This window comes from Sturnus vulgaris, chromosome 19 (assembly GCF_052056855.1).
Source record: "Sturnus vulgaris isolate bStuVul1 chromosome 19, bStuVul1.hap1, whole genome shotgun sequence".
Lineage (NCBI taxonomy): Eukaryota > Metazoa > Chordata > Aves > Passeriformes > Sturnidae > Sturnus > Sturnus vulgaris.
This window is the reverse complement of record NC_142261.1, coordinates 9,831,296-9,852,512: the sequence shown is the minus strand read 5'-3', so window position 1 is coordinate 9,852,512 and position 21,217 is coordinate 9,831,296. Positions and strand designations below refer to the sequence as shown.

The window sequence follows — 21,217 nt, the reverse complement described above, 5'->3', positions numbered from 1 at the left end:
AATATAAAATGAAACTGCAGCTTTTTGTGACACCCCATATCTCTATGGAGAACTGTCCTTTTTAGCTGTTTAGGCTCGTTCTGTGTCCCTTGTGTGGGTGTAGAGGAGCTGGTGCAGACTTGGCTCTGTGGTGGCCTTGGGCACTGTGCAAAGGCAAGGCAAAGGTGAGCATGGACTGGGAACACTCAAAAGGAAGGATAAGGAAAGGTTTTGGGGTTAAAGCACTTCCAATCAATGCAGTGTTCAGCTCTTAATATCAGCATTTCTGCACCGCATTGGCTTTTGCTTGAACTCATTTTCAGAATCCTATTGAAAAAGGCTGAGTGTGTGGGTCCAGGTGAGATGCAGCTGGAAATGGAGGCCAGCAGAGGGGAAAACCAGATGTGTGTGGGGTGGGAAAGGAGCATGGGGATGACAGCAGTGTCCTGATGGAGGCACCACCACCATTCCATGGTGGCTGCTTTCTCACTGTGGGGCTCTCTGACCTTCTGGTGTCTGCCAGGGTGGCAGAGCTGCTCCTGCTCATGGGGGCAGCTCTTTCCTGACAGGGTTTTCTAGGCACTGGCAGCCTTTATTTTGCACCCTAGAGAACTGGAAACTTGATTTAATTCACTAAGAATCTCAGCCTTCCTGTGAGGCTTTATGAGCTGGAGGTTGAGGATGGGAGTCATGACACTGTGGTGAGTGACAGAGTGGCCCTGCAGAGCCAAGGCTGCCGGGCTGTGCCGGGTGCCCAAGGGCTGCTCCATTCCTGCAGGTGTGCTGACTTTTGGCAGCCACCATTCCAGATGGGAAAATCGTGGTGGTGTGGTTTTTTGCTGGCCTTTTTGAGGAGGGTTTCTCCTGGAGCTTTGTTCCACTCCCAAATTTGCTTGTCCCATTTGGGAAGGGCACATCCACTCCCAGCAAAGCCTTGCCGGGGAGCAGGAGGGAAGCTGCACTGGGAACCATTCCTGCTAAAACCTGGGAGCTGTTGCTTTAAAAAGGAAAAAAAAAAAAAAAAATCCTTTGTGGGCTGTGGAGAGAAAGTGCTAGAACTGTGCAGGATCATGACTGGAAAGCAGGATCCCTGAGTGGTCACGGAGGCTTTCCTGGTCCTCTCCAGCCTGCTGTGGATTTAGGCAGGATGCTCGTCCCCCACAGCAGATAGCAAACGAGGGACAAAGAAACCCTATCGAGGACACACGGCTCGGCAAAGGGAATGAGGCAGGATGTTGCTGTGGTGTTAAAAGGGAACAGGATCTCCGTGCCTAGACATGGGAATCACGTTTTCACCGGGATCGCTGGCTTGCAGTGCTTGAACCCGACCTTCCCGAGGACTCCGATCGCCCTGCTCTGCTTTCTGCTCCCGACTCGCTATTTTCTGGCACATATGTAATACTGGAGGTTTAAAAAAAAAAAAAAAAAGGAGATTTAAAAAAAAAAAAAAAAAAATAGGCAGCCCGATCCAGGGATTTGGAGGCATCCTGCTAGCGATCAGCTGACACGCCGAGCCGAGCTGCAATGTGTTGCTTATTCATTTTGTACGGTGGGAGCTGCCGGGGCTAAGCAGAGAGCTGAACTATGCCTCTCCTACAGCCGCGCTTGTGCAGACAGAGGGGTGAGAGAGAGGCAGCCGCCGCGGGAAGAGCACAGCCGGACTTTCTCCTTGTTTTTATCCATTTCTGCAGGATCATGTATTTATAAGGGATGAGGTGGGCCACAGGGATCGCAGGCCTGAGGTGCGGCCTACCCAGTCAGTGCAGAATCAGGCCCTCCACTACCGGAACCGAGAGCGCTTTGCCACAATCAAATCAGCATCTTTGGTAAGAGCCCCCATCCCACCCCATCCCCCTCATCCCATCCCATCCCACCTTACCCCATCCCACCCCGCTCGCTGCCCCTCTGCCATCGCCTCCGTGCTGTTGGTGCTGTTGGCATAGCAACTGGATATTGCACTGAAAGAGATTTTACCTCTGTGTGTGTGTGTGTGTGAGATGGAAACGTGAAATATGTTTGATTTCTCTCTGCATTTCCAATGGGAGGTAACCCACCTTCCTGGGTGAAGTTAATAGCATCTCGTTCCCCCCCACCCTCCATTTCCCACCTGTCCCTTTTGTTAATATATTTATCTGCATGTGCATAAAGTGTGTGTGAGGTGTGTGAGAGCTGCTGGAACGCCGTGGAGATGCAGATGCAGATGGGTTTGGGAACAATAAGATCGCTGCTGTCCGCCCTGAGCTGCTGCCTGGGGTTTTTTTTTTTTGGTTTGGTTTTTTTTTTTTTTTTTTCATTCATTCATTTATTTCAAGCAACTGTACCGAGACTGCATTTTCCAGCCTGATCCCTTGGAAGGATTGCTGGGCTGCGATAAGGGAGAGAGAGAGAGAGGGCTTAGAGCGGGCTGTGGGCTTACAAAGGGGAGGGGGATGGGATGAATCCATCAAGATTTGTACTATTGCAAATGTGATTGCTGTGGATGCCTTTGTAGTAGGGAAAGGGGTGTGTGCCGGAAGAGTTAGTTGTGTGCCGCCTCCCCCACCCCGCATCCACCCGGGCTGGGAGCAGCCTTTTCCAGGGAAAGCACTGAAAAATGGCCCTTCAGAGGGAAAATGAATGTCCTGTTCAATATTTCAGCCCGCTGGTATTAGAGGTCAGATGGACGGGAAGCGTTAGAAAGTCCCCACGGTTTGGCCATGGCACTTGCTCAGTGCTATGACATCATCCTGGACCAACCCCGAAATTACACCAGCGAGCCCTCCCCTTCCCGCTCTCTCCTGCCTCCACCATGGGGGTTCTCCTTCCACTCCACCATTTCTGCATCCCCAGAATCGCTTCCCATTCCTGCATGCACGGCGTGTGTGTGTGTGTGTGACCACAGCTAAAGGTTGTGACTGGAGGGAAGCTGCAGCAGCAGTGCCAGCAGCCCACATTTTTCTGTGTGATTGTTGCTGCTGCTGCTGTTAAAATCTAAAACGATGCTGTGGCTTTCAGGTTTTTGCCCAGATGCTTCCTGGGAGCATCTGAATCCCATCTTTTGCAGGTGTGCCCATACCCTGAGTGCCCCCCAGACTGGTGTCCCCTACTCCCCCCAGTTTAGAGTGACCTAGAAATGTGTGTGTTAGAGGACTTCATGCAGCACATCTGACAGGGGCAGGATCCCTGCTCTCCTGGAGACCTGCCTTGGGAATTTTTCCTTATTTTGTGTGTGTGTGTGTGTTTGCACCCAGTGTAGTGCCAGCTCTTCTACTGCCTGCACTGAGCAGATAAAAGTAGGACCCAGTTAGGTTGGCTGGAGGGCAGAAATGATGAATGACTCATGTATCATACTCCAGACATACAATTTCATTGATAAATTGATATGTGTGATGAATATATTCATGTTCTTTTACTCCCTGTGCAAAGCTGCTGCACCTTGTGGCCTGCCTTCAGCAGCAGAGCCCACAACTTCTGTCTTCCTTGAAATGTCACCCCTGGGCTACTTGGGTGGCTTGAAGGGATTGCATGGCCAGGCTCCTTTGGGAGCTGGTGAAAATATGGGCTGTGAGGTATTCCCAAGTCTCTGAGCTCTGGGGAAGACAGCTGATATCCCAAGGTCATTCCTAAATCCCATGGCAGCCTCCTGTGGGGCTGGGATTGTGTCTGCCTTAATTCCTTACTCACTTGGATTTGCTGAATCTCTCTGCTTCAGTGACCAAGAGATGATAAAGGTAAAATTAATTTTGGGTGGGGAAGATGGAGAGCTTTTTGGAGAGCTTCTCTTTTTTGGGTTTTCTGTGGAACATGCTGTGTTGTCCCAAGCATGCACACACATCTCTCTTTCCCAGTGTAGAGGGAAGTTCCCAGCACATCACCTGGGCTCTCCAGGAGGTGTTGGTGTGTCCTCACTTCTGAGGTTGTGTGCTGGGGCACAACTGTCCCTGTGTTAGCCACAGAAATGTTTCATGGTGATGAGCTTTCCCTTTAATAATCTTCCATTCACGTTCCATCACCTCTTCATGTTCCAAAATGGAAATGTAGGTGGGGGAAAAAGAAAAGTTTAAACCCATTGCACAGAATCTGTGCAGTGCTTGTGTTGGAGCACTTTTTATCATTGTCACTGTTCAGTGCCTGGATGATGACAGTGGGGAGAGTGCTGGATGCTGCTGCTCCTCTGGCCAAGGGAGAACATCTCCCTGCTTCCCTGCCCAATATTTGTGGGGAGGGCAAGGTCAGTCATGGAGACCTGAACATGCCTGGAATTTGGAGTGTGAACTCAGAAATTCAGGCTTTTTTCATCTCTCTGTGTTCATTTACTCTTCAATCCAGCTGGGAAAGATTTTTTCCTGTGTGAATGGGTGCTCAGTGGTTGTAAACAAGCAAACCAGCAAGCTTTGATGGTTCCCTACATCCTGCTGCCCATTTCTCAACAGCTGGGAACATCTGCCTGGGCACAGAAGGGTTGTGCAGTTGGGAGCATCAGGTGGCCTGTATTGCAGAGAATCAAAACCAGGAGTTCTGGCCCCAAATTCAATAATATGGATGATATTTGGGTGTAAAAACTTCCTTTTATGGGATTTGCTGAAAACCACCCCTGAACGTGAGACCAGGGCAGTGTTTTTAGAAGAGAATCTCCAAGTCTGGGGCTGGTCATTCCACAGCTTTTCCTGCTGATGCAGTCCAGGGTCTGGGGCCTTCAAATCCTTGCTCTTCTCCCCATAGCTCAGGATATTGCAGATGTGGAGGCAAGACTGGCATTCCTAAAAGTAATCCAACCTACAAGTAGGATCTCTTTCCAAAACCAAGCTGAAGCAGTTTCAGGGAGTGCAGAGGTCACAGAGGAACTTAAATTAGACATCTGAACATTCCAGGTGGCCCAGTGGTTTGAAGAGTGATTCCCTTGCTCTGTTACTCTGCAAAAGCAGCATGTGAATATGAAGGCAACTGGACAGACCTCCAGAGAAAATAGATGAGCTATCCACAAAGACAGAGGCCGTGAATATCCCCTTTTGAGTGTTGCAGTAGTGCTTTAATATTGCTCAGATTAAAGAAAATAATGAAAATGAGCAAATGTAGGTAAGAAAGATGAAGGAACTTAACTCTGGTCATAATTCATTCAGCAATTTTAGTAGTCATTTTTTCCTGGAACACTTCTGTCTTTAATCAGTTCTGTGTGGTAACAGTAACCATCACTCACCTGGAACAGTGGTGGAAAATACTCTGCATATTTCTGCTGTTGGAGTAAAAGTTGCCATCTGAAATGGAGACCAGGCACCTACATCTCCATATGATTTCACATATTATCAGTGATCCATAAGTTAAAAGTTGCATCCAGAAATCTCTTGAAGCTCAGCAAGCTGTTGTTTGAAAAGAAGGGCAGAGGTTCTGCATGTTGATGAGACTACACCTGTCCATGTTTTCAAGGAAAGCTGTTTTTTGACTCTCTCCAGAGATGCATTGATCTGCACTTCTGGGTGTCTTTCAAGCTTGACCCCTTAGGTCCCCCCTGCCTCGTGCATCTCCTCAACAGCTGCTTTTACAGCTTTCAAAGGCAATGATCAAGTAGTGAAAACTTCATAGAATCCCAGAATGGGTTGGGTTGGAAAGGATCTTAAAGCTCATCTGATTCCACTCCTTACCATGGGCAGGGACACCTCCCACTATCCCAGGGTGCTCCAAACCCTGGCCTTGGACACTTGCAGGGATCCAGGGGCAGCCCCAGCTGCTCTGGGCACCCTGTGCCAGGGCCTGCCCACCCTCACAGGGAAGGATTCCTCCCTCACATCTGTGACATCTCGTTTCATAGAAAGATCAGGCACTGAGGACTCTATCAAAGGCCTTGGTGTTCTCTTTGAAATCCAGATGCCAGCAAAAGAATGGTGTGATCTCATGCAGGGCCTGTAGAGCCAAGAGTCCTGTGAGCAGGATTCCCTGGGTGTAGCCAGGAAAATGGCACCAGGGCAGCCTGACTCCAGAAGCAGGTTCCTTCACATGGAGCTGTTCCCTTGCACCCTCTTCTGCTGAAGCATTGATGTTTTATTTGAGGGTTGAGTGGACTCATCTGGCTGCTGCCTTTGTAGAACTTTCCTCTAAAATTTTGGACTTAATTTTGGACTTGTTCTTTCTCATCTCCTCTTGCTATGAGAAGCAGCTGGCAGTGTTTTGCTCAGAGCTCTGCTTCCTCCAGCAGAGGGGCTTGGAATTTTGGTTATTGAGAGGTGAGAATTCCTGTTCTTTAGGAGAGGGTGCTGTATTTTGGATAAACAGTGTAGAAAAGGGAACTCTAAACAGCTGCTGGTTTGGAGGAGAAGCTGTGAGCTCAACTTCCTTACATAAAGCTAAAATCTTGGAGAGGTGAAAGAAAGTTTGGATTTTATGGCAAATGAACTGCCTGTGGGAGTAGGTTGGAAAAGACATCTCTGTTCTCAGTTGTGTGTGTGTGTGCCAAAAATGTAGAGAGATAAAAAACTGAGAAAATGTCATACCTTAAAAGCTGTTCTGGTTTATACAGGTTTTTGGTTCTCCTGATGACCTGGTTGATTGTTGTGAGCTGCAGGGAGAGCTCCAGGAAACTGCAGCTTTCTGGTGTGAAAGATCCTGACATTTCTTGCTTATATGGAGAACAAATTTTGTAGTCATCACCTTTTGCCTCTTGATAATCTGGGGGGTTATGTTTGTGGATTTCTTCCTGAGAGGCAGCTCCAATCTGTGCTGTGTGTCCAGAGACAGGACCCAGGGAAGGGCTGGAGCTGTGTCAGGGGAGGTTTAAGATGGATTTCAGGAAAGGTTCTTGCCCCAGAGGGTGCTGGCACTGCCCAGGCTCCCCAGGGAATGGGGACAGCCCCGAGGCTGCCAGAGCTCCAGGAGCATTGGGACAACACTCCCAGGGATGCACAGGGTGGGATTGTTGGAGTGTCTGTGCAGGGACAGGGTTTGGACTCCATGATCCCTGTGGGGCTTTTCCCACTCAGGATATTCCAAATTGTACATGGAGCTACAGGAGTCTTTGTCTAAGAACCCCAGAACGGTGATTACTGAAACATCCCCAAATTTTCTTGTTAAAATGGTTGCTGGAGCTGTTCATTCATTAGGGGCTTAATCTTTAAAACCATAATCCTTTATTCATTCATAGTCTGAAGGACTTCTCTGGTTCTGAATTGGGCATGTTCAGTCACTGATGTTCATTTCTTCCACATTCTCCCATCCCTGAGATCACCATGTGCAGACTTTGTCTTTGAGGACTGTCCAGAGGAGTGTTGGACTTGACTGGAGATTATGGTGATAAATGAAGTCTTCATCATGAGCTTGCTGAACACAGATATTAAATCCATGAGGTGTCCACCAAGTCTGCTGCTCTCCTCACTCATCTTTAGGATGAGACACTGCTTTTGTTTTCTTCTGACTTTTTAATGTCTCATCTTCTGTTGTGACTGGAAGGCTTTATCAACTAGGCTTGTAATTAGCAATTGCATCCTATTGTTAGGGATAAATATCCTAGATTTCATGGGAAATCTTTCCAAGATGGAATTCTTGTCATGATAGAGCTGAGCAAAATTGGAAATGGGGTACAGAGGAACAGGGGAAAAAAACAAGGATAAAAGTTAATGAGTTTTGCTGTAAAGAAAACAAGTGCACACTCTACATCTCATTAGAGATCAGACCAAAGGAGACTGGCAAAGTTGCTGGAGGATCCTTAGATCCATTTTTTCTTAGGCTCTTGCTGTTTGCTTTGTTCTGCCAAAGTCTGGGAACGGAGTGTGCCGTGCAGAGCATCCCATTGCTCACAAAAGGGCTGGGCCCCAAAAATAGCACATCCAGGAAGATCTTGTGCTGCTGGTGGCTCCCAGATCTCCATTTCTCTTCAAGTGCCTGACCAAGGCTGTTGTCTCCCAGCTGGATGCCACTGAGCATTGTCAATGCCATGACAATGTGTTGTGGGTCTGTTGTGACAAGTGTTGGGGGTCTGCCTCTCTTACCTGGCATCTCTTATCATTAACTTGGATTCTCAGAGAAATCTTCCTTACCTGGAAGCTTCTGGCAGAGATCTTATTCTTGCTGAACTTGACTGAATGTGCAATTTCCTACAAACACTTCCCAATTTCTTCCAAGTGTGGCTGTCCTTGGTACTCTTGGAAAAACCAGAAGCTTTTTGACCTGTAGCAGAGCACAGGGCTCACACAGTGTTTGTGTTTCTGTGGTCATTCCTACAATCCCACACACTCCTGGTGGCTGCCTTAGATCTGGTTGGGTCTTAGGCATTTACAGGCTGCTCTGTTACACCAGTTGCTGAGGTGTGAGTGTATTGAATCCAGCCTACTCCAAAATGACATTCTGAAATTTCTTGTAGGAGGGAAGTGGTTTGTCCATCATCACCTCGTGGTGGATTCTCAGCCTCAGTGAAGTGATCAGCCTAAGTCTGCAGTGCTGTGGTCAGGCTGGATCTTCAGTTCCTTTGCAGTCCTAAGTTCCTGTTCACACTCCCTCCAAGTGTTGGGAGTCACTTGAACCCAGACAGGTGGCACTTGCTGCCTGCCTTGGGCGGCCTCAGGGTGTTCATCTGTTGATTTTGGAGCTCTGACTTGGCCATGGCTTCGTGTCACCTCCCAGCCCTGGAGCCAGCAAGTGCACTGGGATGGCAGCTCCCTAAAGCAGCTGCTCTGCTGTTGAACCTGAACCTTTCCAGGTCTGTAGGTGTATCCCATCCTACATCTGAACTTCAGAAATCTCCACAAAACTGCCTTCAAATCACAGCAGCGCCAAAGTAGGGTCCAGTTTTTTCCATCAGGAAGGCTGGGCTCTTGCAGGCTGCAGGAGGGACTCTTGGTTCATAAATCTTCAGTGATCCCCTTCAAAGGACTGAGCTCTTCACACTTAAGTGTGAAAGCAAAGGTTGCCTTGCACAGAATCAGGGGCTGTAATTCTACATGTACCAAGTTTTTTGTTCTCAGGTTGCATAAATGATCAGCAGATCTTCATAAGCGAAGTTCCTGAGACTGTCTTTAAAAAAATAAAAACCAGTCTTGGACACTTTTCTTCTTTTGAAATGGAAGCATCACCATTTGCATTTTCTTCTGAACATTTTTGGCACAGCCTGTTGGGTTTTTTTTTTTTCTTCCTTTCACATGGATACACTTGGGCATGGAAATGAATGTGGAACTTGTGAGTTTGTTTCAGATGAGCAGGGTTTAAAATCTGCTTAAACCATCTGATCAATCTTGTTAAGAGCACACAGTTCCAGAACAGTGTTCCCTTGTTAGAAAACTTTCAATTCTGGGAAGGAATGAGCTCAGTCTGCCATCATCTTGAATTTTAAGGGGAAATTTTGAAGGAGGCTCCGTGTAGCAGAAAATAGATGTTGAGGGATTGAATTGGCATGGGGGTGACTGGAGGAGGAAGGAAAGAATGGGTGGCTTGGGGGGAGGGGGGTTCTGACTGCATCTTGGGAGTCCATGCCACCCTCAGGATCAGAGTCCTGTGTCCGAATAAGGTTGTCCCCTGTATCTGAAGAACGTTGTCCATCAGCCACCTTTGTTTTCAGATCTCCAGTGTGTTCTGGAGTGATAAGTAACCTGTTCCTTCCTTTATTTTCTGCTGTGTCACTGAAAACACGTAAAAGTCTCAGAAAAAGATGGGGCTAAAAGTTACGAGAGAGATACCTCGTGGCTTTGTGGAATTGAGCAGCAACACTTCCAAAACCCTCAATAATTCCTGAGAGCAGAGCAGGGCCTGCCTTCCAGTGAGCAGCTGGTGTGGAAGGAGGCCATGGAGCACTTCTTGGTCTGTTCCTGACCCAGGTTACAAGACAGATCCATGAGCATGAGCAGGAGAACGAGCTGCGGGAACAGATGTCAGGATATAAGCGGATGCGGCGCCAGCACCAGAAGCAGCTGATCGCCCTGGAGAACAAGTTGAAGGCCGAGATGGACGAGCACCGCCTCAAGCTGCAGAAGGAGGTGGAGACACACGCCAACAACTCGTCCATTGAGCTGGAGAAGCTGGCCAAGAAGCAAGTGGCTGTGATGGAGAAGGAGGTGAGTGCAGGGAGCTGTCCCTGGGGATCTGAGGTCTCTCCAAGGGGGGCTGTGGGAGTTGCTGCTCAAACCCGTGGTCTGAGGTGCAGAACGAGAGGACACAGTCTTAAGCTGTGCCAAGGGAAATTTAGGTTGGATGTTGGGAAAAAGTTTTTTACAGAAAGGGTGATAAAGCACTGGAATGGTCTGCTCAGGAAGGTGGTGGAGTCACCATCCCTGGATGTGATTATAAAAAGATTGGATGTGGTTTAGTTGAGATGTCAGGGCATGAGTTGGACTCAATGAACTTAAAGGTCTCTTCCAGCCCAGTGATTGTGTGACCTTGTGGTCCCTGGTGAAGCAGCCTCAAGTCACCTTCTGACTGCTGGGCACTCTGTGCCACAGCTGCAGAAAAGGGGCTGTGGGGACCTTGGTGGGAGCTTTGCCTTAGCTGAGGGGGTGACAAAGCTGTCACTCAGGCTAAAAACCAGCACGTTAATCCACATAATAAACTGTGTGCTTGTGCCCTCTGGGGTGCTTTTGGTGGGGAGAGTAGAAGCACAAAGAAGCCCTCAGACTTAGGTGAGCATTGTCTGTGTGAGCAGCTTTCTTGTGGCTGAGTGCTCGTGGCTTTGTCACCAGAACGACTGACCAAAAACCACAGCACTGATTTGTGCTGGATTCTGCACCTGCTCACTCACTTTTTTTTATTATTATTATTTTTTTCCCCTCTCTGTACATTGCAGGCAAAGGCAGCAGCAGCAGATGAAAAGAAATTCCAGCAACAGATTTTGGCTCAGCAAAAGAAAGACCTGGCGACCTTTTTAGAAAGTCAGAAGAAACAATACAAGCTTTGCAAGGAAAAGATTAAAGAGGCAAGAAACCCTCATTTTTGGGGCTGAAGGGGTGTGGAACGGACACGAACTAGTCTTTTATTTTGATAAACCTGGGCCAGCCCAGGGGTTTAAGGGACACTGTCAGGCTTGGAAGCAAATTTGGATTCTCAGCAAGTAAATTTTCAGGAACTGGGAGCATCTGGCAGCATTTCCAGAACAATTTGTGAGGGTGGCTACAGGTGCCTTCACAATTTGCTGTAGAGCAGAATCTTTGAAACCAAGGGTGATGAGGGAAAATGGGACTTCACAGAGAGTTCTTCTTTCCCTTTCTCCTCATCTGTTTTTTTTTTCCAAGTAATCAGAGCAGCCATTCAATGTCCCTTGACTAAAAGCCCTGTGATCACTTGCATAAATTAGGAAGAGAAGTAGCTTCATATGTAGCTTATCTGTGCTAAAATGCATTATTTAAGTAGTGTCTACACTACATGGCAAAAAAAAATTTGCTGTTAAGGTAAAGGTGAGAAAATTAATATCAAGGAGCTCAATGTCCACTTTTTCTCCTGCTCTTGGTGTGGTTCTTGCTGTAGGGGCAGCAGGGCTGAGCAAGGCCGGGTGACAAGTCTGGTTCTGTTGGTTTTGTAGTGGGATTTTGGTGTCCTTTCATGAACTGAATTGCAGAGGAGGAGCCAGGAAGGTCCCCCATGTCCTGTGTCACTGTGGTGCTGAGGGAAACCTTGTTTTGACCCTGCAGGAAATGAATGAGGACCACAGCACACCCAAGAAAGAGAAGCAAGAAAGGATATCCAAACACAAAGAGAACCTGCAGCACACACAGGCTGAAGAGGAGGCCCAGCTTCTCAGCCAGCAGAGACTCTACTACGACAAAAACTGCCGTTTCTTCAAGAGAAAAACGATGATCAAGAGGCACGAGATGGAGCAGCAGAACATTCGGGAAGTATGGCACTCCTCACTTCTCTGCCAGCTTTTCTTTAACTGCTTTAGCTTCGTGTCTTGCCTGAACTTAGGTCTTCACGTTTCTACTTGCTAAATAGAACTGAGAAAAAATATAAGAAAAAAGGGTTTGGGGAATGGTTTTCCATGCAGCTGTGGCTGCTTTGGTCAGTTAAGGGATGGCAGCATTGACTGCAGGCAGAAACACCCAGTGGGCCCCTCCTCTGGGCCTGATGCCTCATCCCAGCTCCTCAGTGTTGGGTCTGGGGGTCCTGCCCCAGTCTGGGCTGTGGGGAGAGCTGTGGGATGAGAATATGGGTTGGCAAGGAGCAGCTTCTCACAGCCTGCTTCCCCTCGTTGGTTTTTGCCCCTTGCCTCAAGGCTGCCTGTGAAAGAGTTTCCACTTGGAGATGTTCCTGTGGCCATCACTGTAGTATCTGAATTCTTCATTGGTGTTATTTTTGGATAAAGGCTGTCAGATGAGAGGATGTTTTAGTGAAAACTGAGTGAGGAGTGGTCAAAAATTTCCAATTGTGCTTGGCCTGCTACCCTCAGGTTTTCCAGTGCACTTTTTACTTGTTCAGAGCTTTGCTGCCCTTGGGTTCAGATGTACCTGGGGCTGCTCAGCTGCTTTGCTGAGATCCAGGTATCTCAACCCAGGCACCCTGACAACCAATGACTCCAAAAATTCAGATTTGAGCACTCCTACCACAGCATGTCAGCTCTGTGGCAGGGATGAGAACAGAGTTCAGTTACCTAGCATGGCATTTAACCAGGAACACACCTCTGACCTCCTGCATTTAAGCTCTTATGAGAGACCTAATTTTCAGAAGGATCTGAGTTTTTATTCCCTGAAAATTACATCTCTACCAATTCAAATGTGCCAGTACTGACTACTTGGATCACCTGAAGTAAATAACACTTTCAAAATGTGTTTTCCATATTTTAACTAACCACAGATGTTGTTTTTGTACAAATGGGAAAGTGTTTGAGGGAAATGGAATGACTGTGTGTGTTTATGCTGTGTGAACTGAAATCAGGTGTGGAACGGGCTTGGGAGAGGCTGGCTGAGCTATCCTGGGATGAAGGCACATGTGCCACAGCTCCCTGCCTGCCTGCTCAGTGCCCCACCTGCTTTGTCCCTGTGAGAAGTCATTTTGGCACACCAGTACATGTAATTTTTAATCTTGGCTGTCAGAGGTTGAGTTCTGCTTAAATGTAAACACATGCTGCACCCTTAGGGCCAAGAGGGCAGAGGGAAACCCTGGCCCTGTTTCCTTCCCCATCCTCTCAGCCCAAACCTGTCCTACGTGTAGCAACCACAGGGGTTGAAGTTCACTCCTGTTGAACGTTACAACAGGATTACGTGTGAGCAGCAGCTCAGAATAATTACATATTTTTGCTTCTCCTGCAGAAACTCGTTAGGCTGGGGCAGCACTGGGCTGGGCACAGTGTGGGGTGGGGCAGCCCTGCTGTGCCTGGCTGGAGCACAGCGCTGAGGCTGTAACCTGAGCCTGGATCAGGGATGCACAGGCACTGTCTGGAGTCAGCTCTGCTGCACGGCATGTGGCTGACACCTCGAGACACAAATATTTGCAGTAATCAGGGAGGGAACTGGTGTCTTCCCCTTTCTTGTAGCTTGGGGAAGGTTATCCAGACTGTGGACACCCTGTGCAGCAGCTCTTGGTGAACCTGCAAAACCCTCTGAGCCTTAGGCTCCAGCCTTATTTTAAAAGTGTGCTGCACCTTGGGCCAAATCCCACCTGGACAATTCATTTTCTCACCTGAGGTGGTGTTAGAGCCACTGACCTCTGCTTTGGCCACTCTAGTGCAGGTGCTGGGGAGGAGCTCATTCCCAGTGTGCACCAGGGGCACAGGGGAATTCTGTCACCTGAGCACACTGGGACGTGTTCATGGAAAGCTGCTGCGAGTTCCTGCAGGCACAGAGGGCTTGTGTGGGGTCCTGGTGCCACCTGCTGGGGACTGCTGGGGCCATCCCAGAGCTGCCAGAGGAGCGGGGGATGGATGGATGGATGGATGGATGGATGGATGGATGGATGGATGGATGGATGGATGGATGGATGGATGGTCGGTCACTAGGTGGTCACTTAGCATGCCCATGGTGCTGCTGGGTTGGTGTTTCCCTGTGACACGTGAAGTGCCTGCAGTTGTGCAGAGCAGCGAGCAGGACCCTGAGGCTGGAGAGGTGGAGGCTGCGGGCAGAGCTGTCGCTCAGGGCTGTGTGTGTGTGCAGGAGCTGAACAAGAAGCGGACGCAGAAGGAGATGGAGCACGCGATGCTGATCCGGCACGACGAGTCCACGCGGGAGCTGGAGTACCGGCAGCTGCACACGCTGCAGAAGCTGCGCATGGACCTCATCCGCCTGCAGCACCAGACTGAGCTCGAGAACCAGCTGGAGTACAACAAGCGGCGCGAGCGGGAGCTGCACAGGAAGCATTTCATGGAGCTCCGGCAGCAACCAAAGAACCTGAAGGTGCTGCAAGCTTTTCTTCCTCCTCCTCCAGCCTCTGTCCTCCTGTCTGTGTCTCCTCTATGCAGCTCCCGTGCTGTGGCACCACTGCTCTCCGTGCCCTGTGCTCTCCCTTGCATCCCCTCCCTATGCACAGAGCAGCTCTGCATAAGCGCAGTTGTGGGCTGGGATAGCCCAGAGCTCACAGAGGGTTTTTAAAGTGCTGTGCTAATTGAGGCTGTTGGGTAAAATAGTCCAGTCCTGAGCAAAGTGTTACAGAAGTTGTTTCTGACAAGCTGTGTGTTGTTCAGGCCCTCACTGGTGTCAGTTCAGTGATGAGGAGAGGGGTTGGTGGTGCTTTCAGAGTCCACAGAAAACACTCTGGGGTCTCTGCACACCCCTGTGTGGTTACCGACTTCTTGAGCTGCTCTCTGTTCCTCCTCCCATTGTCACAGAACCATGGAATATCCTGAGTTGGAAGGGTCCCACAGGGATCATCCAGTCCAAATCCCAGCCCTGCACAGACACCCCAGCAATCCCACCCTGTGCCTGGCAGCACTGTCCAAACGCTCCTGGAGCTCTGGCAGCCTCGGGGCCGTGCCCAGCACCCTCTGGGGGAAGAACCTTTCCTGATACCCAACCTCAACCTCATTGACACAGCTCCAGCCATTCCCTGGGGTCTCTGGTCACCAGAGAGAAGGCACATTGCTGTCACTCTGTCACACCCTTGCTAGTTCTCAGATCTGCAACCTTCACTTAGTGCAAGGTTGAGGTGGGAAGGACATGGAAAGGGAATGATGCTGTGAAGGTGGGAGGCAGGTGGTGGGCTGGGTGACCTGCAGGAAGCAGGGGCTGAGGATGGAAGTGCCCTGGGCTGAGTGGGTGCTGCTCCTGGCCGGGCTGCAGCAGGGCCTGAGCTGCTGCTGCTGCTGGTGAATCCCTGTGGGAAGCACACACAGGGGAGCTGTGGTTGCACCACCCCACCCATGTTGGACCTACCACAACCTCTCCATTCCCAAAGCCCTTCGCGCTCTTCACGTCGTTCCTTCCTTGGCAGGCTATGGAAATGCAGATCAAAAAGCAGTTCCAGGACACATGCAAAGTGCAAACTAAGCAGTACAAAGCACTGAAGAATCACCAGCTGGAAGTAACTCCAAAGAGTGAGCACAAGACAATTCTGAAGAGCCTGAAGGACGAGCAGACACGGAAGCTCGCCATCCTGGCCGAGCAGTACGAGCAGAGCATCAACGAGATGATGGCCTCGCAGGCAGTACGTGCAGGGGGCTGGGGGGCTCTGGGGCCTGGCTGCACCCTGAGGGGAACTTCTCCAGCCACTCAATTATAAAAACTGTTTAAATAACACATGAGGTGACACTTTCCCTCTTGGAGTAAGTGTCCTGCAGAACACGCGTCCTTCCCCTCGTGTGCTGGGGTTTAGGATTGGATCTCCTGAGGCTCTGCCTCAGTGTGAGCAGAGAAGCTGCAGCTCCTGAAGCCTTTGCTGCTTTCTCCCTCTGCCACCAACACCAATAGCTTTGGGGAGAAGGAGTGGTGTGATTTGTGTGGGAGCAGAGGAATTCCCAGCGGGGGTTTGAGTGTTGTTCTCCCGATGCTCTCACAGCTCCGGCTGGACGAGGCCCAGGAAGCAGAATGCCAAGCCCTGAGACTGCAACTCCAGCAGGAGATGGAGCTGCTCAATGCGTACCAGAGCAAAATTAAAATGCAGACAGAAGCACAGCACGAAAGGGAACTCCAGAAGCTGGAGCAACGGGTGTCACTGCGCAGGGCACACCTGGAGCAGAAGGTGGGTGTCACAGGGGCTGTGGGGACACGGGGCAGGGCGGGGCTGTGCTGGGGGGCTGCTCACTGTGCTCCTTGCAGATCGAAGAGGAGCTCGCCGCCCTCCAGAAGGAACGCAGCGAGAGGATCAAGTTTCTGTTGGAAAGGCAGGAGCGAGAGATTGAAACGTTTGACATGGAGAGCCTGCGGATGGGCTTTGGGAATTTGGTCACGTTAGAATATCCCAAGGAGGACTATAGATGAGGTTAAATTTCTTTGCCATTTAAAAAAAAAACAAAAAACAAAACAAACCAACAAAAACCACAAAAAGCAGAGTAAGGATGAAACTTGCAAACCCAACATTCCCCATGTTGACGGGCGTGCTCTCTCTCTTTCTGTCTCTCTTACTGACATCGTGTCGGACCAGTGCCTGTATATTCTTATCCATCAGGGGCCCCTTTCCCCCGTCACGTCCCGGTGCAGGACAGCTCCTGGCAGTCTTTTCCATAGTATGTCACAGTATTGATGTCTCTGTGCAATGATTAAAAATGTTTCAGTGAAAACTTTGGAGACAATTTTAATGGAGAAAAAAAAAAAAAAACCAACATAAAAAAACCACCAAGTGGATGTATGTTGCTTCTGAGCAATCACTCATTTTACCACCAATCAATGAAAGTACAAGCAAAAAAATATTAATAATTAAAAGATATCTACGATCCCAGGGGGAGAGAGACTGAATCCGCAGCCTTACCTTAACTAGCTGCTGCATAATTTTATTTTATTTTTATTTTTTTGGTATTTATTCATCAGGAATAATTAAATAATAAAAAAAAATTTTATTAAAGATTGAAAAAAAAATTTGATACATTTTACAGAAAAAAAAAACTTAATCGTGCTGTACATATCAGTGGTGACATATTATTACTTTTTTGGGGGTGGGGAGGGGTGGGTGACGACGTGGTGATTTTTAGGAGAACCATGCCAGGGGCAGCAGGGACGAGCCCTGGCCCCTGGGCATATTCTTGATTGTATCATAAATCATTTTCTGCTGTCGCAGAGAATGTGAATACACTTAAATGAGCCCACAGGATCCCAGTAGCACAAATTGGGCTTTGTCAAATCGTGTATTTTGTGTATAGAAGGAATTTAAGGAGAGCTTTTACTTATTTTCATATTGTATTTTAACTGTTTCTCTGATCAAAAATTTTTTTACTTCTTTCCCTCCCTCCCTTCCTGCTCCAGCCACCCCCCACTCTCCAGTTCTGTTCTGGAGCTCAACACTGTCTGTTAGATCATCCCAGCCCTTTTCAGTTTTAGTTTTATTTGATTTTTTGGGTTTTTTTTTTTTTTTTTTTGTTCCTCCCCCAAGTCCACCCCCAACCCCATGATCTTGGTCATAAATATTGCATTATTCACACTTTCAAACTGTGTATTTTCTTACAATAAAAAGAGAAAAAAAAAAGGCTTTACTTCTTTTGCATGCACTTTAAAAAAAAAAACCAACAAAAAAAAAAGGACAAAAAAACCAACAAAACAACAAAAACATTTTTCAGGTTCCAGGGAAGAGCATGAATAACTGTCAGAGCTTTTAATTATATTTGTAAATAAAAGTGTTCATCACAATGCCTGGCTGTGTCATTGTGGGAGGGGTGGCTCGTGGCCCAGCACAGGTGCAAGGTGGGGATGGGGAGGGGACACATTCCACAGGTGTCACATTCCAGAGGTGTCCCTCAGCCTGGGGCTGCAGGAACCTCGGGGCTTGGTTTCCTGACAGGGGAGGCTTTCAGGTAATGGGTTTTTTATTTTTTTTATGCCCTCTGAGCAGTCCCAGGATGGATCAGTCTTGTGAGCACTGCTCCAACCTTAACTCTGGTGGGCCTTGGAGTAGCTGGGGCTGTTGTCCTGGAAATCCATCGATCCTGTTGAAATGTTTTCATTGCTGGGCTGATAAAACTGACCTGGGGCAGCACCATCCACTTGAGTTCTGGAATCCCCAATTTTCACAGGAATGCTGCTGATTCCTGATTCCTGTTTGTCAGACCATGTCACTGTAGAGCTTTGATACAGCAGCTTGAAAAAAAGGGGGAAGGCTCCTGCTTCAATGGAGTTGAATTGCATTGGCTTCACCTTTTTTACCTTTTTGAGGCCATCAGGCTCTACCAGAGGCTCATTTCTGCTCCAGGCACTTAGGAGAGACCCCCCCAGGCCTCTCTGCAAAGCTGCTGGAGGAGCAGGAAGCACCTGGCACCTGCAGCTGGGCTGGGAAGTGGCTTCAGGTCAGTAAAGCTGGTGGTGCCCAGACTGACTGTCAGATCTGCTGTAGAGGGAAGGAGCCTCCATGGTTTAGGAGTGTGAGGAGATCCCTTGGGAAGGAACTGAAGGCTGGGAATGTTTTTAAGATAGAAAGACATGATGGCTTTGAGCTGTGTCCCTCCAGCAGCAGGAATGGATTCAACCTCACCCCAGGAACACCACCCCCCTACTCCCTGAGCACTGCCCTTATCCCCCAAGAAGACAACCAAGCACACCAAGGGCCTTGGGAAGTTTTTAATTGCACTGTGCACACAGGGCAGGTCACCACAGGACTGAACAAAAAGTGGTCTCAGCTTTGAGTGGCAGCAGAGAACAGAAGGAAGTGCTCTAGGCCAGCTCCTGCCTCCCCCTTGAGCTGCACCTTCACTACTGTAGTGGTGATGTTGAGGCACTGGCTAAATGTAGGAGGAGGAAAGAAAAAAAAAAAAGGGAGGAAGTTTCCCTTCGACTGCCCTCTTCTCTCTTGGAAAAGACAGTCTCCACAGCCAGCACCACTCCAAAGTGGTTGTGTACCCACACCCCTGCCACCTCAAACCACCCCAAGACAGCAGAGACCCCCTGAATTTACACTAATTCACAAAGGCTTTTGATTCCCTTAAGCAGGTCAGTTTGGAGGGAGTGGCCCTTCCAGGGACACCCATCAGCAGCTCTCTAGCTAGGATACCACGAGCATCAGCACAGGCCTGGAGACAGGGACATGGAGCAGGGACAGCAACATTTCCAGCGGTCAGTGCAGGACAATTAGGTTCAACTCATTAACAAAACGGAACTACAGCCCCGTGCCCGGCCTCACCCACGGGTGCTGCAGTGCCCCAGGGGCCCAGGCCCTACTTCCCCGAGAGCTGCTCGTAGAGCTTGGGCACGTAGTCATCCCACTCGGCCTGGTAGCAGGTGCCCGCCACGGGCGCCCCCAGCCCGTACTTGCTGCGGAAAGCGGCCACCTTGAACTTGCCCCTCTTGTCCCCGGAGCGGTTGGACAGGACGGGCTCGCTGCAGGCCAGCCGCTGGGGCTGCTCGTACACCAGCCACACGTAGCGGTGCAGCCCTGCGGGGAGGGACAGCGTCACCACCTGTGCTGCCAGGTGACCCCCAGAGGATGATGGAGCATAGCGAAGATGCACTGGATAGCCCCCAGAAATCCCACAAGGATCGTTTCCACAGGCAGTTCCCTGCAGGTTTCCCCCTCACCCTTCTGCACTGGGTGTGATCCATGTAGCACCGTGTGGGAGCTGTACCTGCTCCAGGTACCAACCTGTTCCCTTGGGAGGCCCGGAGCCAACGTAATCCGACATCACGGTCCCGCTGCCCACATCGTTGCCTTTCATGTTGGTCACCAGGAAGTGATGCCATTCCCTGAAAGGAGAAGGCAAAGAGCAATCAGACTGGCAGAGCTGCAGATAAGAAGACCCTTTGTCACTCCAAGCTGCTGCTTCTCCATGATGCTGTCAGCACGGGGTAAACAAACAGCAGCCACTCCTGCCTTGCCAAACCCGAAGAGCATCAGTCCCAGAGCAGGCAGTGCTTCATTGGGATGCACAGCCTGCCAAAAGCAGCTCCTCGTAGATGCAGGAAACCCACAGCCTGACCTCTGAGAGTGCAAATTCCACACACTGCTGAGATTGACTTGAGAAAGGTGAGCTGGTCCCAGATTTAAGATTCTGCCGCCAGCAAAGACCTAATTCCAACTCACATGTGTGCTAAATTAGAGCAAGCAATTAATGCTGTGCTGTTCCAGCTACAACACACCTTTGAACACTCCTGATAAGAGCAGCTTCTCCTATGCTTACCTGGCTACCATGCTGTCCTTGGCTACAGGAGAGATGCAAGGACACGATTTCAATGTCAAGCCACAGCCCCACAGCTTCATCTCAGGCGGAGCACAGTCCCACCTCCTCCTCAAACCTCTGCTCAGCCCAAGAGAGAAGTTCCTTTTTTCCCGCGAAAGACACGGAGCTGTCCAATCTCCATTACCTGAACTTTGGGTCCTTCCGACTGGGTGCGTCAGGGTCTGTGAGAACCAGGGTGTAAAGTTTCTGGGGATCGCAGCCGTCCCACTCGATGCTGGTGGGGCGATGCTGGACCTGCAGGGATGCCCAGCAGCGTTAACACCATCCCCGCTGTCAGCGCCGGCCGCCTGCCCTGCCGAGGGCCAGCATGACCTGCGCGGGCAGCGACACCCGAGGGGCTCAAGGCCATTCGTGCCAGCTGGCCCTGGGCCTTCTCTCCTGAGGCACGGCCACCCCCGTAGCAAGGCCGCCCCCAAAGCTCAGCTCTGCCGGAGCGACAGCGCCAGAGGCCCGACCGCATCCCGCCATTTTGCCGCGCCGACTCCCCCGCGCAGGGCCGGATGCTGCTCACCTGAGTGGGCGTGAGCACCTTGCCCAGCTCGTCGATCTCCACGGAGCCATACTTGACCCTCAGCGGGTGCGCCGGCTTCTGCTCCACCTCGGCGAGGCTCAGGGGCCCGTCCCACTTCGCCAGATCCACGGGCATGGCGACGTTTGCGGCTGCGGCGGCTCCGGGCTGCCCGAACCCCGTGCCCCTTGGCGGAGGCACCGCCCCTCTCCGCTCCCATTGGTGGAGACGCCGCTATGCTCTTCTCCCATTGGTGGAGACGCCGCTATGCGCCCCTCCCATTGGTGGAGACACACCTGCGCCAGCTCTATGGCGCCCCCAGGCGGAGCCGAGGGGGGCCGGCCAAGCTCCGGTTACCTGAGCCAGCACTGTTACCCCTACCGCTAATTAGGCTAATTAATAATTAATGTGCCAGGGCCCAGTGGGGCAGCCCTGTGGGTCTCAGCGCTCTGCTTCACGCACGCCTTGTGCTTCCAAGCTGCCACGTGTAAGGTGTGCAGGAGAAACCCGAAGATAGTTGCGTAGTTACGGCCCTTGCTGCGGGG

At 50.1% G+C, this 21,217-nt stretch overlaps 2 protein-coding genes across 5 annotated transcripts in view; one reads left to right on the top strand and one right to left on the bottom strand.

Annotated features, from left to right (window-relative positions):
- The window catches only part of TAOK3 (TAO kinase 3), a 74,515-nt gene extending 56,888 nt beyond the window's left edge, over positions 1 to 17,627 (top strand). For all 4 annotated transcript variants that reach the window (XM_088176311.1, XM_088176313.1, XM_014894604.2 and 1 more), the window contains exons 15-22: positions 1,671 to 1,805; positions 9,753 to 9,989; positions 10,715 to 10,843; positions 11,556 to 11,759; positions 14,010 to 14,249; positions 15,283 to 15,495; positions 15,847 to 16,029; positions 16,107 to 17,627. In XM_088176311.1, the coding sequence (XP_088032437.1) occupies positions 1,671 to 1,805; positions 9,753 to 9,989; positions 10,715 to 10,843; positions 11,556 to 11,759; positions 14,010 to 14,249; positions 15,283 to 15,495; positions 15,847 to 16,029; positions 16,107 to 16,268 (1,503 nt within the window). In that variant the 3' untranslated portion in view covers positions 16,269 to 17,627. The remainder of the gene's footprint in view (positions 1 to 1,670; positions 1,806 to 9,752; positions 9,990 to 10,714; positions 10,844 to 11,555; positions 11,760 to 14,009; positions 14,250 to 15,282; positions 15,496 to 15,846; positions 16,030 to 16,106) is intronic.
- Positions 17,628 to 18,536: 909 nt separating this feature from the next.
- Positions 18,537 to 20,895, bottom strand: PEBP1 (phosphatidylethanolamine binding protein 1). Its single transcript, XM_014894608.2, has 4 exons — positions 20,676 to 20,895; positions 20,289 to 20,398; positions 19,570 to 19,670; positions 18,537 to 19,362 (listed from the first exon to the last, which is right to left on the bottom strand). Exons 1-4 carry the CDS (start codon positions 20,808 to 20,810, stop codon positions 19,145 to 19,147), a joined length of 564 nt encoding a protein of 187 aa, XP_014750094.1. The 5' UTR covers positions 20,811 to 20,895; the 3' UTR covers positions 18,537 to 19,144.
- Between the last annotated feature and the right edge of the window lie 322 nt (positions 20,896 to 21,217).

Bases quoted from the DNA above. Each gene is read 5' to 3' on its own strand.
- PEBP1 (XM_014894608.2), bottom strand. From the start codon at position 20,810: ATGCCCGTGGATCTGGCGAAGTGGGACGGGCCCCTGAGCCTCGCCGAG. The intron at 20,399-20,675 runs GTGAGCAGCATC...GCATCCCTGCAG, and splicing joins AGGTGCTCACGCCCACTCAG to GTCCAGCATCGCCCCACCAG. The intron at 19,363-19,569 runs GTTGGTACCTGG...CCCTCCCCGCAG, and splicing joins CGGGCCTCCCAAGGGAACAG to GGCTGCACCGCTACGTGTGG.